The 14,539-nt window shown below is 37.8% G+C and overlaps 1 protein-coding gene across 2 annotated transcripts in view; it reads left to right on the top strand.

The window, feature by feature from the left end:
- The window catches only part of OSBPL11 (oxysterol binding protein like 11), an 87,469-nt gene that overhangs the window by 55,955 nt on the left and 16,975 nt on the right, over nt 1–14,539 (top strand). For both annotated transcript variants that reach the window (XM_045812503.2, XM_087861560.1), the window contains 2 exons: nt 4,402–4,900; nt 7,737–7,923. In XM_045812503.2, coding sequence (XP_045668459.2) covers nt 4,402–4,900; nt 7,737–7,923 — 686 coding nt within the window. The remainder of the gene's footprint in view (nt 1–4,401; nt 4,901–7,736; nt 7,924–14,539) is intronic.

The raw sequence follows: 14,539 nt of genomic DNA on the forward strand, positions 1-14,539 counted from the left end.
CCTTTCTGAAGAAATGAGAAGGCAAAATTTTGAGTGAGTCTTGTGAACTATATGGCTCACAAAGTTAGAGCATTTGGTGTGACCCAGATACTGGCCATTCAGCAGGAATGTGGAAGAGGGAAGAATCTGTGTGGTGTTTTCCACCGCTAAGCAGAATGGGACCCACCTCCCAAGTCTCAGCAGTAGACTGAAGCCAGAACACGTCTTCAGGTACAGTGAATGTCTTCAGCCAGCCCGGACAGCAGGGCATGGAAAGGAGAGTGGGCACTGCAGCAGATGCCCACCACAAGCCAAATACAGATGCAGATGGGACCAGTTTGCCTAGAGCATTCTGTCTTCAGGTTTCAAAAGATGGTAGCAGTGGCAGCGTGAAGCGCATGGATGATAGTCTTCCACGTGTCTGTCTCTTGAATCACATCCCTCTGATCTGGACCAGTTTCCCTGTGTCTGCTGTACAGCTTTCTTCCTGGGATGTCCTTTCATTGTCCTTCTGTGCTAGATCTATCTCCTGTATTCTTTTCTTCTTTTCTGGTTGCCTCTCATTTCAGTGGAGCACATCTTCCTTTAACCTCTGAAGATCTGTGGGAGGCAAAATGTGAAAATGTGTGTTTGAAGTGTCTTTATTTTGCCCCCATGTTTGATTGCTAGTTTGGATAGAATGTCTAACTTCCAGTTAATTTTCCTGTAGAATATTGCCTCCTTGCTACAGCGTTCTGGTGAAAAGACTGATGTCATGCCAGTTCACATCTTCTGTTTGTGACTTGTTTTGTTTGTTTGTTTTTCTCTAAAATTTAGAATCTGTCCTTTGTCCCCAGAAGTCTGAAATTGTCTCTGGACCCTTGATGGGCCTTTGCAGTGTGACAACTCATGTTTTTCCGTTGTCTGAAATTTTCTTGAATTTTTTCATTGATGATGTTGTCTCCAGCATTTTTTCCTGTTCTCTCTGAAATCTTTATTTCATGGTCATTGGACTTCCTGGTCTGGTACTCTTATTTTTCCCTCCATTTCTCTCTCTCTCTCCTATGTGTTGGGAAATTTCCTCAACTATTTTATCTTCTGAATCTTCTCTTGATTTTTAATTTTTGTTTCCTGTTTTAAAGTTTTCTGAATTTTGCTTTTCAAAAAGCGTATTCGTTTCATGTATCTAATACCGTCTCAAGTCTGAAGATATTATTTTTATTTTTAAGGTTCCCCCCTCCCTTTCAGTGAGGTTTCTGTTTCTTCCAAGTCTGTTTCTTTATTTTGGTCTTTGTGTTCCTATTTAGAGATTTTCTCAGAGATCTGGTATTTCTTGAATTTCTGCTCATGCTTAAGTGTAGGGAAACTAAAAACCTGATTTTAACTTTTCAACATATGGGTGGATCCTTTGCTTCTCAGGACAAGTAATCTGGATTTGTAGGGGGAACCTGGTATTAGTATCATTAGATTCTTCCCTCTCGGGTTAGTGAAATACCCCAGAAGGAATTCTTCTGATCTGCTTGGTGGGCAAAGCACCTAGGAGTGGTGGAGGAGAAAAGAGTCGGGTGGGAGGGCATCTTAGCATCTAATATTTAATTCATATAGGTTACTTCATATCCCTTTTATCCATTCTTTTGGAAGCCCCTGATGTTCCCCAAACTAGGGAATAAGCCACCTTGTTTCACTCTTCAGAGACTAAACCTCCAGACCTTGGCTGGGGTGCAGGAGGGGCAGTTACCAACAGTGTGCAGTTGGGAAGGGGATTTAAGGATTCAGTTGCTCTGCATGCATGTTTCACTCGGTGATCATTATTTTAGCATTCCTGTAAACGCTCAGATTCAGAGGTACCTGATGCTGTTGGTTCCTGAGCCCTCCCTGGAATCTGTAAACCACTGCGTAAGAGTCAGCTTTCTAGTTAACTTCCAGAATGTTGTTGCTTTTGGGGACACCTGGGTGGCTCAGTTGGTTAGGCGTCTATTCTTGATTTGGGCTCAGGTCATGATCTCAGTGTCATGAGATTGAGCCCTACACTGTGGTCCACACTGGGTGTGGAGCCTGCTTAAGATTCTCTCTCTCTCCCTCTCCCTCTCCCACCAGCTCTCACGCACACTCTCTTAAAAAGTTGTTGCTTTTGTCTACATTCCTGGTGTCTTTAGGTTTGTCTTTATGTAAAATATATTCAATATAATTTTAATGGATTTCAGAAGAAAGTGAAATTAAGATGTATGTGTTCAGTCCACCATGAAATGAACCTAAAACATTAGTATCTTTTGTATTAGTTGTATCATCTTCATAACCATCTTTTGTTTCCCCCATAACCATCTTTTTAAATTACATAAAGTTTATCAGGTGGAAGTTCCATATTTAAGTTTGCTAGAACCACAGTTAAAAGCATAGATTTTAATTTTATTTTCACATTTCTTTTTCTTTCTTTATATTGTTTCCTAAGACTAAATTTCTAGAAGAATGATTACTAGGCTAAATGGATATGAATATCTTCGGGCTCTTGAAAAATATTACAGGATTACTTTCTCAATTTGTTGAACCAGTTTGCAGTGCCTCTCTAATTCTGCTCTAAAGAAAACTAATCCACAGGGTGCCTGAACCAACCGATTCAGTTGGTTAAGGGTCGGACTCTTGACCTCGTTTGGTTCAGGTCCTGATCTCAGTGTCATAGGATCAGGCCCCGAGCTCAGCTCAGAGTCTGCTGTAGATTCTCTCCCCCCCACTTTGCCCTTCCCCCTGCTCAGAAGCACTCTTTCTCTAAATAAATAAATAAAATCTTAAAAAAAAAAAAAAAGTTATCTTCCTTACACTTAACTTGGCTTTCGGTGTCAAAAGTACCCTTTTTGTGTGTTTTGGGGTTTTTTCCAGTGAAAAAATTTAGATTTAGCCACCTGGACTTCCATTTAGATGATCCCAATTTTGTTGTTGGCCATATCCAAAGCATCATATTCAGGAGCCATTTGAACATACCCCTTATCTCCATCAGGCCGGATCAGGGTGGCCACCTCAATGTCATAGAGCTTCCTCATGGCCTGTTTGATCTGGTGCTTGCTGGCCTCGACATCTGCAAGTGTGCTGTTGTCTTCTGTTTTATTCATGGTTAACTTGGTAATCAGGGGGAACTTGATGACAGCATAGTGGTGAAGCTTGTTTCTCATGGGGGCACTCTTTGAAGGATATTTGGGCTACTTTCAGAGATGCAGTGTCTTGGTGCGTTGGAAGGTAGGTGACATGCAGATTTTCTTTTTCTGTGTGTATGACTGTTGGCACCTTTCAGCACCACTTTCTTGGCCTTCAGAGCCTTTGCTTTGGCCCCTGTTTTGGGCGGGGAAGGGGTGAGGGATTCCTCCTTCACCGTTGGCACCATCTTCATGAAAAGTGAAAGTTCCCTTGAGGGGTGCCTGGATGGCTCAGTCAGTAGAGCATGATCTCTGGGTTGTGAGTTCAAGGCCCTCATTGGATGTGGAGCCTACTTTTAAAAAGTTCCCTTCTTGGGGTTCTTGGGTGGCTCAGTCAGTTAAGTATCTGCCTTTGTCTCAGGTCGTGATCCCAGGGTCCTGGGATAGAGACCTGCATCAGGTTCCCTGTTCAGCAGGGAGTTTGCTTCTCCCTCTGCCTCTCCCCCCAGGCTTGTGCTCACTTGCTCTCTTGCTCACGCTGTCTCTCTCTCAAATAAATAAGATCTTTAATTAAAAAAATAAATAAAAAATAAAAAGTTCCCTTCTTGAAAACAGTTCTCTTGTGCTTAAAATTAACTGTAAGGTAAAATGTTTGCTTTGATCAGTGATCTCTGTAGTCTGTCTATTTTCAGGGAGTGAAAATATCTCTTCTCTTCTCTCATCTTAATCAGTCATCTGTAATTTATTTTTAAAGTAGGAAAGGAGGGGCGCCTGGGTGGCACAGTCATTAAGCATCTGCCTTCGGCTCAGGGCATAATCCCAGAGTTCTGGGATCGAGCCCCGCATCAGGCTCCCTGCTCTGCTGGGAACCTGCTTCCTCTCCCACTCTCCCTGCTTGTGTTCCGTCTCTTGCTGACTGTCTCTCTCTGTCAAATAAATAAAAAAGTTCCGTCTCTTGCTGACTATCTCTCTCTCTCTCTGTCAAATAAATAAAATCTTCAAAAAAAAAAAAAGCATGGCTAACATTTGAGTTTTACCATAATTTCCCTGATGATACTTTAATCCAGTCTAGGAGTTAGAGGATTTTTTAAAAAATGTCTCGGACCTGACCCTCTTGAACTCCTGAATTGGTATTTAATCTTAACCGTTTGATTTTCATTTCCTTTTAAGCATGCTTATTTTTTAATGAGACCAAATACTTCTGCGACTTTAATATTCCTCTAGAATGAAATGTTTTCAGAAAGGTAAGAATCGTTTTCTACAGATTTATACATGGATTAAAATTCTACTGTTTGGTTGATTTTTGTTGTTGTTTTAGGTGGTGCTTCCTACATTTATCCTAGAGAAGCGTTCCTTGCTGGAAATGTATGCAGACTTTATGTCTCATCCAGACCTATTTATAGCCATCACTAATGGAGCCACAGCTGAGGATAGAATGATTCGTTTTGTTGAGTACTACCTTACCTCATTTCATGAAGGCCGTAAAGGAGCCATTGCTAAGAAACCGTACAATCCTATCATTGGAGAAACATTTCACTGCTCCTGGAGGATGCCGAAAAGCGAGGTGGCATCCAGTGTTATCAGCAGCTCTTCCACCCAGGCAGTTACAAATCATGCTCCTCTGTCGGAGGACACTTTGAGCCAGGTGGGATCAGACTGTTATACAGTCAGATTTGTTGCTGAGCAGGTTTCCCATCATCCTCCAGTCTCAGGATTTTATGCAGAATGTGTGGAGAGGAAGATGTGTGTCAATGCGCATGTTTGGACTAAGAGCAAATTCTTAGGCATGTCGATAGGTGTGACAATGGTTGGAGAAGGTAAGTAACACTGTTCTCTAATTTTTAATATCAAACTATAATCTTAAATTTGGGGAAGCTAGATAAATAAAAATTTGAAATGTTACATGTGCTACTTTTTTCCCCATTTTTTAGTGTGTTCTAGAATGGTGGGGAAGGGGGCTCATATTTATGGACAAATATAAATTATCTTCTTAAATTTTTTTCCCTGATTCTAAATATGAAATTTTTTATTGTAGAGTATTTGGAAAACTTAGAAAAGTATCAAGAGGAAAATAAACCATCTCTAATACCTCCATCCAGAGAAGGATAAATTTAGCTAGCATTTTGTATTTTTTCTGTTGTGTATATGTTCATACTTGTATTTTTGTTTTGTAAAGTTGTGATTAGTTCTCTATATATAGTTTTGTGTCCTGCTTTTTTACAATAAATATTCATTTTCCCATGTCATTGATAATACTTTAAAACATGTTTTAGTGACTGTATAATATCCTATGAAATGAGATATTTACCATCTTTTATTTGACCTTCCTCTATTTGGACATTGAAGTTGTTTCCATATTTTCATTATTATAAAAAGCACTCAAGAAATGTATTACCTAGAAATATCTTCTAGCTTGATATTTTGTATTTCCTGAGGAGGTAATACTTTAAAATACATCGCCAGTCTTTAATTCCACTTCAGCAAAAAGTTATGAAAAGATAAGGTAATAGCCAAAAAGTAAACAACAACAAAAAGCTTCTACAGAAATCATTGCAGAGTTAATGAAAATACAATGGCAGAAAAAAAACCTACCATTTTAATGTTAAAGGAAAACCTTTGTGCATGGAATAATTGTTCAAAAATTACGTTAGCATGGCATAATTAAGTCTATGATATTAACATTTTGAGACTGTGTTACTGTAGCTGTGAAGAAAATAACTTTATCCCCCCTTTTAGTTTTCCTCATTGTTAAGATCTGTTGTGATATGAGTCTTACCAATTTCCAAATAATAATTTTAAGTTAAAGCTTTTATAACACTAGAAAGTACTCATGTTTTATTAGTCAAAAAAACGTTTGCCACCTTCAGTTATAAGCTTCATAACATTAGCTCTAAGATCTTCATAAACCAGTTTGTTTTATAGATGAAAAAAACAAGTCTAGAGGTGATGAGACATGTTCAGGGTCACAAAAGTTAAGGCCTAGCCAGATTTAGAACCCCCTCCTCTAACGTACTCTCCTTGCAGACAGTTAGCTCTTACTGATGAGATTCTGTTGATGGTAGCCTCTTCAAGAAAGGAAATGCTTCAGGAAATAAGGAAAAGCATTAATAGCTCAACCTTGCATTAATAATGAAGGCTGTATAAAATAGGTAATTTTTAGTATTTATGTGCTAATTATATATTTATGGATTGCCTTTTAGAAATAAAATTTCTATAGTAATCTCAATAGAAAGTAAATAAAATCAGAAAATGGGACTTAGACAATTCAATTTGTTCTAATAGGAGCATGTTTTGTTTTTATTTGTTGGGGGCACATTCCATTTAATGGTGAAATAAGTGAAGTTTTAGAATTCTTTGAATCTCTTGTTCTAACTATTATATACATTCAAGACTGATTTTAAATTCTTCCAATTTTAAGTTACATTGCGAGTGATATTTATGGTAAATATAGTCTTAGAAATCAGAGATCAGAAACCTAGGATATAAGATGATATATTTTTAGAAAAGTAATCAAAACATACCTTATCTAACTTAAAATGAATTAGCAGTTACTGTTAAACCCTTAAAATATACCCAAGTGTATTGTCTATATGCCTTATGACAGCTCCCATTATATATATAAATGTATTACAGCCAGAACCAGGCTTCTTATGAAATGGCTTGATAATTCTTGATTTATTGTCGCCCTTTGTGAAGACCGTAAAGGTAATACAAGAAAATAATTGGTGTTACTTTATGTAAAGTAGACTGCTTTAGAATCTCAGTTTGTCTGTTTGCTTATCCTAAAAATTAACTATATTAAAATATTTATTATGACTCTTGCCCTTATTTGTGAACATTAAGAACAGAGTACTTAATGAGCATTCATTAAGAGAAAAATAACCATTTAGAGTTCAGACTAGTAGTATATTTTCAGTTCAGTATTTAGTCTGATAGTGACCGAGGTAATGAGCTTGGGTTAGTAGTAACTCAGATATCCTTAGTTGTCTCTTCATTATCTGGTATAAATTGATTATTCATTAATTCCTCCTCCTATATTTTTTCTTAAAAAAAAATCCTTAATATAACATCACGTAATATAAAACAAGCCCCATTAGAATAATATTTGTTTGAAAACTGTTACTGCTACCTCTTGTAGCCTCACACCAAATACTTCAGAATTTGGCAAACAAAGTTATTACTATGACCATAGTTTTCATGATAGAATTAGGTCTTTTCTTCCTAATATACATAGAATGAAGAACGCTTTTTTTTTTCATTAAATTGAGACTACGTTCTGTGGCTCTATAGCATTAGACATTTATTTATTCCCAAACTGAGAAAGTTATTAGTGCTAATGATCAGACTGTAACATAATGCTGTATAACATGTTCTTAAAGTCTGACTTAAGGTTTTATTTTTGAGAGTCTATTAGAAATCTTGATCTCTTTCCACTGTAACATTTCCTGGTCCCATGAACCCCAAAGGGATGGCAAAGTCATAGAAAGTAACCTAGATTCACTTATTACCAGGAATGTTATCAAATACAATTGTAAGGGAAGTTAGTTTAATCCAAAGTTAAATGAAAATTAAGCAAAACAATGATGTTTATTTACTAAACCTGAGAAGAAATAATATGGATGATGTTAACTACCTTCATGTTTTCATATTCAGGTATCCTCAGTCTGTTGGAGCATGGAGAAGAGTATACATTTTCTCTACCTTGTGCATATGCCCGGTCAATTTTAACTGTTCCTTGGGTAGAACTGGGTGGTAAAGTCAATGTCAACTGTGCAAAAACTGGGTATTCAGCCAGCATCACTTTTCATACTAAGCCATTTTATGGTGGCAAACTACACCGGTAAGAACATTTTAGTGATACCTGGCTCTTACTCTATCAGTTTGATCTTGTATTATAACTCCTTATTCTTTTCCTGCTTTGTTTAGGTAGATGGAGTTGGAGCTTTATTTATGTCTATTTTCTCAAGACATTCTGGGCATCCTGGTCTAGTTTTTTTGTTTGTTTAAGATTTTATTTATTTTAGAGATAGGGAGTGAGAGTGCAGTGATGGGGGAGGAGCAGAGGGAAAGAGATAAGCAGATGCCACACGGAACACAGAGCCCAATGTCGGGCTTGATCCCATGACCCTGAGATCCTGACCTGAGCCAAAACCAAGAGTCGGATGCTTAACTGACGAAGCCACCCAGCCTCCTCCATCCTGATCTGGTTTTTGAAATAGTGACAGATCTATCTACTCTTATAAAATTTTCCTGGTTAAGTAGCTTACAAGATATAGAGTAGAATTCCTAACAAATGAACATTCACTCTCTGGTGCAATATCTGCCTTTAAAGGGGTTCTGACTAGATCCAGGCCTCAGTGAAGGCAGCTGTTGGTACAAGTTAGCATGAAAATAGATCTAATCATATGAAATAGTTGAAGTAGCGCAGTGATGGAAGCCAGTGTTCTTAGGCACTAATACTGTGAATAGGGGCTTTGTTCTAATCCCATCTAGGAAAAGGCAAGTTCTTATACCCCCTTCTCAGCTTCTCTCAGTCTCTTCAGCACTGTTCCAGATCATCCAAACTACATGAAGACAAGTTGTCTAGTAGAATCTTCAAAAGGATACTGACTCTCTTCCTTAAACCCTTCGTGTCTATTCTGACTGTCCCTAAAGTAGGAATAGTTTTCTGTCTATAACCCTTTATTGAAAAATATATCTCTTATTGATGGTTTTCACAAAGTAAAAATTTGAACATGGAACATTACCAGCATCCTAGAGACCCTCCTCATGCCCTCTTAACAGTTACACACACACACACACACACACGCGCGCGCACACACGCACACAAGTTAACCATTTATACCCTTCCTTCTTAGGGTAGCCACTACCCTGATTTCTTTTTTTTTTTTTTAATTTTTTTTATTATATTATGTTAGTCTCCATACAGTACATCCCTGGTTTTTGATGTAAAGGTCGGTGATTCATTAGTTGCATATAACACCCAATGCACTATGCAATACATGCCCTCCTTACTACCCATCACCAGCCCATCCCATTCCCCCACCCCCCTCCCCTCTGAAGCCCTCAGTTTGTTTCTCAGAGTCCATAGTCTCTCGTGCTTCATTCCCCCTTCTGATTCCCCCCGTTTCTTTATCCCTTTCTTCTCCTACCGATCTTCCTAGTTCTTATGTTCCATAGATGAGAGAAACCATATGATAATTGCCTTTCTCTGCTTGACTTATTTCACTTAGCATTATCTCCTCCAGTGCCGTCCATGTTGCGGCAAATTTTGAGAAATCATTCTTTCTGATAGTTGAGTAATATTCCATTATATATATGGACCACAACTTCTTAATCCAGTCATCTGTTGAAGGGCATCTTGGTTCCTTCCACGATTTAGCTATTGTGGGCAAAGCTGCTATGAACATTGGGGTGCATATGGCCCTTCTCTTCGCTACGTCTGTATCTTTGGGGTAAATACCCAGTAGTGCAATGGCTGGATCATAGGGTAGCTCTATTTTTAACTTTTTAAGGAACCTCCACACCGTTTTCCAGAGTGGCTGTACCAACTTGCATTCCCACCAACAATGTAGGAGGGATCCCCTTTCTCCACATCCTCTCCAACAATTGTTGTTTCTTGCCTTGTCAATTTTTGCCATTCTAACTGGCGTAAAGTGGTATCTTAGTGTGGTTTTGATTTGAATTTCCCTGAAGGCTAATGATTTTGAACATTTTTTCATGTGTCTGTTAGCCATTTGTATGTCTTCATTGGAAAGGTGTCTGTTCATATCTTCTGCCCATTTTATGATTTATTTGTTTCTCGCGTATTGAGTTTGAGAAGTTCTTTGTAGATCTTGGATACCAGTCTTTTATCTGTAGTATCATTTGCAGATATATTCTCACATTCCGTGGGCTGCCTCTTAGTTTTTTTGACTGTTTCCTTGGCTGTGCAGAAGCTTTTTATCTTGATGAAGTCCCACTTGTTCATTTTATCTTTTGTTTCTCTTGCCTTTGGAGATGTGTCATGGAAAAGGTTGCTGTGCCAATGTCGTAGAGGTTGCTGCCTATGCTCTCCTCTAGGAGAAACACCATTGATTAGCTTTGCCTGTTTTTGAACTATATTATAATAAAATCATATACTGTGTTCTTTCATATTTGACTTTTGCTCAGTATTATGTTTTTGAGAGTCATCCGCGTGTACCATGGTCATTCTCCTTACTGAAGACTGTACTACATTGTATGACTGTGTCGCAATTCACTTATTCATTCTAATGTTGATGGGCATTTGGGTAGTTTCCAGGTTGGGGCCATTACAAATGGTGCTATTAGAACATTGTTTGATGAATGTATGTATGAATTTCGGTTGGACAGATACCTAGAAGTGGAATTACTGGGTCGTAGGGGATGGAAGTTGAACCTGAGCAGGTGCTGACAGTTTTAAGTGGTTATTACCAAAGTACACACCCTCCAGCCATGTATGAGACTTTCAGTTGCATATAGCTATTTTACTTTTTCATTCTTAGACAACTGGTACTTAACAATTTTAGAAGTAGAAAGAAAGATTGATTGGTTCCCAGACATTGAATGGGCCTTTAAAAATACAGACTTCAAAACACTAAAGCAGAGAATTAAAACACACAGAAAGAACTATCACCCAAATAGAACCACTAGACATTGTCAGAATAGTCACCTCTTACCTTAGAGAAGGCATTGTTAATGGTTAACACTTTGCTTTATGTGCTTCTACTTTCTCCTCTCATTATAGTAATCACAGGATTCAAACCTTACAACCAGCAGGGGCTTTAGACATCACTAGACTAACATTTATACTAGGTGCATGTATCCCTTTGCAATATGCCTGATAACTGATTTGTTCAGTCTGTGTTCAAACATTTATTATTTGCACAAAACTCACAGTGAGTGAGGGACAAGCAGCCCATTCAGACTCCTCTTATTTATATAAAGTTAAAGCTGAAATCGATACCCCTGTACCATTCTTGCCTTGGTTAAAGTATTCCCCAGTCCATCTATATTCTTGCGTAGAATGCTCAGGGAAAACAACTACAGTGATAAATCTTCCAAAGCCAGCACTATCTTATTGTCAGTGACACTAAGGTGTGGCCTGTTGTTTATTTTTTTCTCCTAAGTATTATTTTCTGGATAAGGAGACATGGAGTGATTTTAGTTGTCTTTCTGCCAACTGTTTCTGGTCCCTGAAACTTCATTCTGAGAGTATATGTGTATGTGCATATGTGTGTGTTATTTGAAATCCTACAGGACTCCTATTACCTATAAAAACATTTTTCTAAAAAAAAGTTATTTATACACCAGCTTTATTCTCTTGATTGATTTGTCTTATTTCCCCCAACATGGCTATAAGCTTTTTGATAGAACTGTACTGTTTTGGGCCTTCTGTTCCATCTAGACAGTGTACATAGTAAGTGATTTGTAAATTTTTGCATATTTTTCTTTGGAAATATGATTAAGTGTGAGTTTCTCTCTTCTTGGAGATAGAATCTAGTCAACCCTATCAAATTGTACCTATTCCTTTAATATATTACTGGTTAATCTCTTAGACATGAACTCTTAGATCTGATTTTTTTAGAGCTTCACTCATTTGATATCCCTTTCCTCCTCTAGGAGAGCCCTGTGGAGGTTTGAACACAGCTGTTACAGGCTCTCTTCATTTTTCTCTTCTTGCAGTGTAACATCTTCATTTCTTTGACAGTCATTCTTAATGACATGAAAAACTAGGAAGGTAGTTTTGGTATTAGTATGTTCTGTTCAGTGCCGAATAGTTGATAGTATGTGAAATGAAAATACTAGAGCCACAAGCGAGAGTAAATCAATGGATATTAACAACATGGGTGCCAGCTCTTAGGGCAGTGGAGGTCAGCCTCTCGGGGGACAGTGACGCTTGTAAACACCAACATGTTCAGAAGGTTGTGTTGGAATGTTTCGTTGGAGCTAAACTATGAAAATCCAACTTAAGTCATGGTACCTTTTTTTACTTTCAAATTAAGTATGTTTATCTGTATTCCTGTTTAGTCCTTGCCATTTGAAAATATCTCTTAACTCTGATATAAGAATACAGTATGCTATTTTGCTGACAAATCTGATCTTTATTCTGAAGGCAGTGGGGAGCCAGTTAAAATTTTAAGCATGGAAGTGATATATATTATTTAATTACTTTTATCTTTTATTTTGAAGTCATTTCAAACCTGCAGAAGAGTTGTACAAACTCTCATATAACCTTTGCCTAGTCGTTAGGATTTTGCTTCATTAGCTTTATCAAAATCTCTTTTTCTCTCTATATACACATATGATTATCATTATTATTATTCCTGAAACATTTGAGAGTTAAAGTCCTCATGACCCTTTAAAATACTTTAGTCTGGGGCACCTGAGTGGCTATGTCAGTTAAGCAGCTGACTCTTGATTTAGACCTAGGTCATGATTTCAGGGTCCTGGGATTGAGCCCTGTGTCTGGCTCCTTGCTCAGGAGGGTCTGCTTGAGAATTTTTTCTTTCTCTCCCTCTGTCCTTTCCCCCACTTGCACGCAGGTGCACTCCCTTCCCCCCCCCAAATAAATAAATAAATCTTTTTTAAAAAGTAAAATATTTTAGCCTGAATTTCCTAAGGACAAGGAAATTCTCTCATACAATCACAGAATGGTTGTCAAATTCAAGAAATTTAACATTATGTTAAATTAATACTATTATCTAATATACAGTCCATATTAAATTTTGTCAGTATTCCCAGTAATTGGCAATATTTTTTCTCCTACCCAGGATCATGCATTCATATCATTGTTATATCTCTTTAGTCTTCTGGAATATTTCCATTGCCTTTCTCCGTCTCACGACAATGACAGGTTAATTTTATAGAATGCTTCTCAGTTTGGTTTTGTCGTTTTTTTTTTTTTTTTTAAGTATTCATTTCTAAAAAGACCTGTGTAGTGGCAGATGAAGAGTGGATGGGGGGGGCAAGGGGAATGAAGAGAGATTAGAAGAAGAAAGACCGATTAGACATTCAGAGTTGACTTTTCAAGGACTAACAGGCTGTAGAGGAGTCAGGGCATCTAGGATAGCTTTGGATGACATTCTAGTTATTTACTGCCAGTAATAAACTTTTCTAAAATGTACGTGTTTGAAGCAGCAATTATCTTTCAGTTTTGTGGACTGACTAGGCTCAGTTGGGTGATTCTCACATGATGTCCTTCATGTTGGTTGAGGCTTTAGCCATCTAAGGGCTTGACCCAACTAGATATCCAAGGTTAGCTCACTTGTGGGAGGAGGCAGTAGACCTGGCTGTGGACCAAGAGGCCAGCTGGGACTGTCATTCAGAGGGCCCACATGTGGCCTTTCTGCATGACTGCAGCAGATTCCTAGATTCCTCTAGATTCCTAGAGGAAGCATCTACCAGTATTCTAAAAGCCTTATTGGTTGATACCTTATTTTCATATTTTGACTTTTGGAAGATGCCTAATAATTTTAAATAGAGATCCTCATTTTTGTTAATGGTCAGTCATCATATGTGCTCTCTTGTTTGTTTCAGTTTCTTACTTAAATTGGCTTCTTTTCCCCCTTCATACCCTTTACCTATTGACAAGGCCACACTCATTTGATTTTTCTGTCACTTGGAATTACTGCCCTTTTCTCTAACATAGTCTCTCACTTTCCTTTGCATCCACATATATGCTTTTTCCATATAAATTATCCACATATATGCTTTTTCCATATAAATGGATAATTTTAGCTGACTCTAAAGTTTCCTCATTTTTTCCATTCTGATCTCTCCCAAGATCAGTGGTTTCATCTAATTTCTCATTTAAAAGATTCCTATTAGAAACAGACTTTTCTATTTTTGATATCTTTTTTGATGTTACAAAATGTTATGATGAAGGCTTTCTTCATGCTTTTATTAGTGGCTGTGCCTCCCTCCACAGACAGCCTAGTTTTTACTGCTATCTGCAATCAGAGCAGACACATTATCTGCTGTCTGCATTTGATATAAATATATTATCTTCCACTTGTCTTCGCTTACTCCCTCACTTTCCACAACTCTCTCTGATGCAGCCAAGTGAGCCGACTTACTATTCCTCATGCCCGAGTCTATCTCCTGATCCCATTTTCCACACTCAGGTTAGGATGATGATGATTTTATAAAATCATCCTAAAGCGAGGTCAAGATTATCAATAGAGATAAAAAGATACCGCACTCTATCTATCTAGTGGTATGATACTAAAATGATGTGAACTGTCTGCCAAGTGACACACTTTCCTGCATACTGAAGGTGCAGTATAGAAAGACTACTTCTGCCTTCAAGAAGCTTTCAGTGTCGTATTAGAATCCAGCACCCTATCTCTGGAAACCATTTATAAGGCTTTTAGGAAAAATGTCATATATAACAGTTAAAAACAGTCTGTTATAATAATCATAGCAATGGAAAGGGGATTAGATAATTACTATAC

The sequence above is a fragment of the Ursus americanus genome, chromosome 4 (genome assembly GCF_024610735.1).
Source record: "Ursus americanus isolate L20-20 chromosome 4, mUrsAme1.1.p, whole genome shotgun sequence".
NCBI lineage: Eukaryota > Metazoa > Chordata > Mammalia > Carnivora > Ursidae > Ursus > Ursus americanus.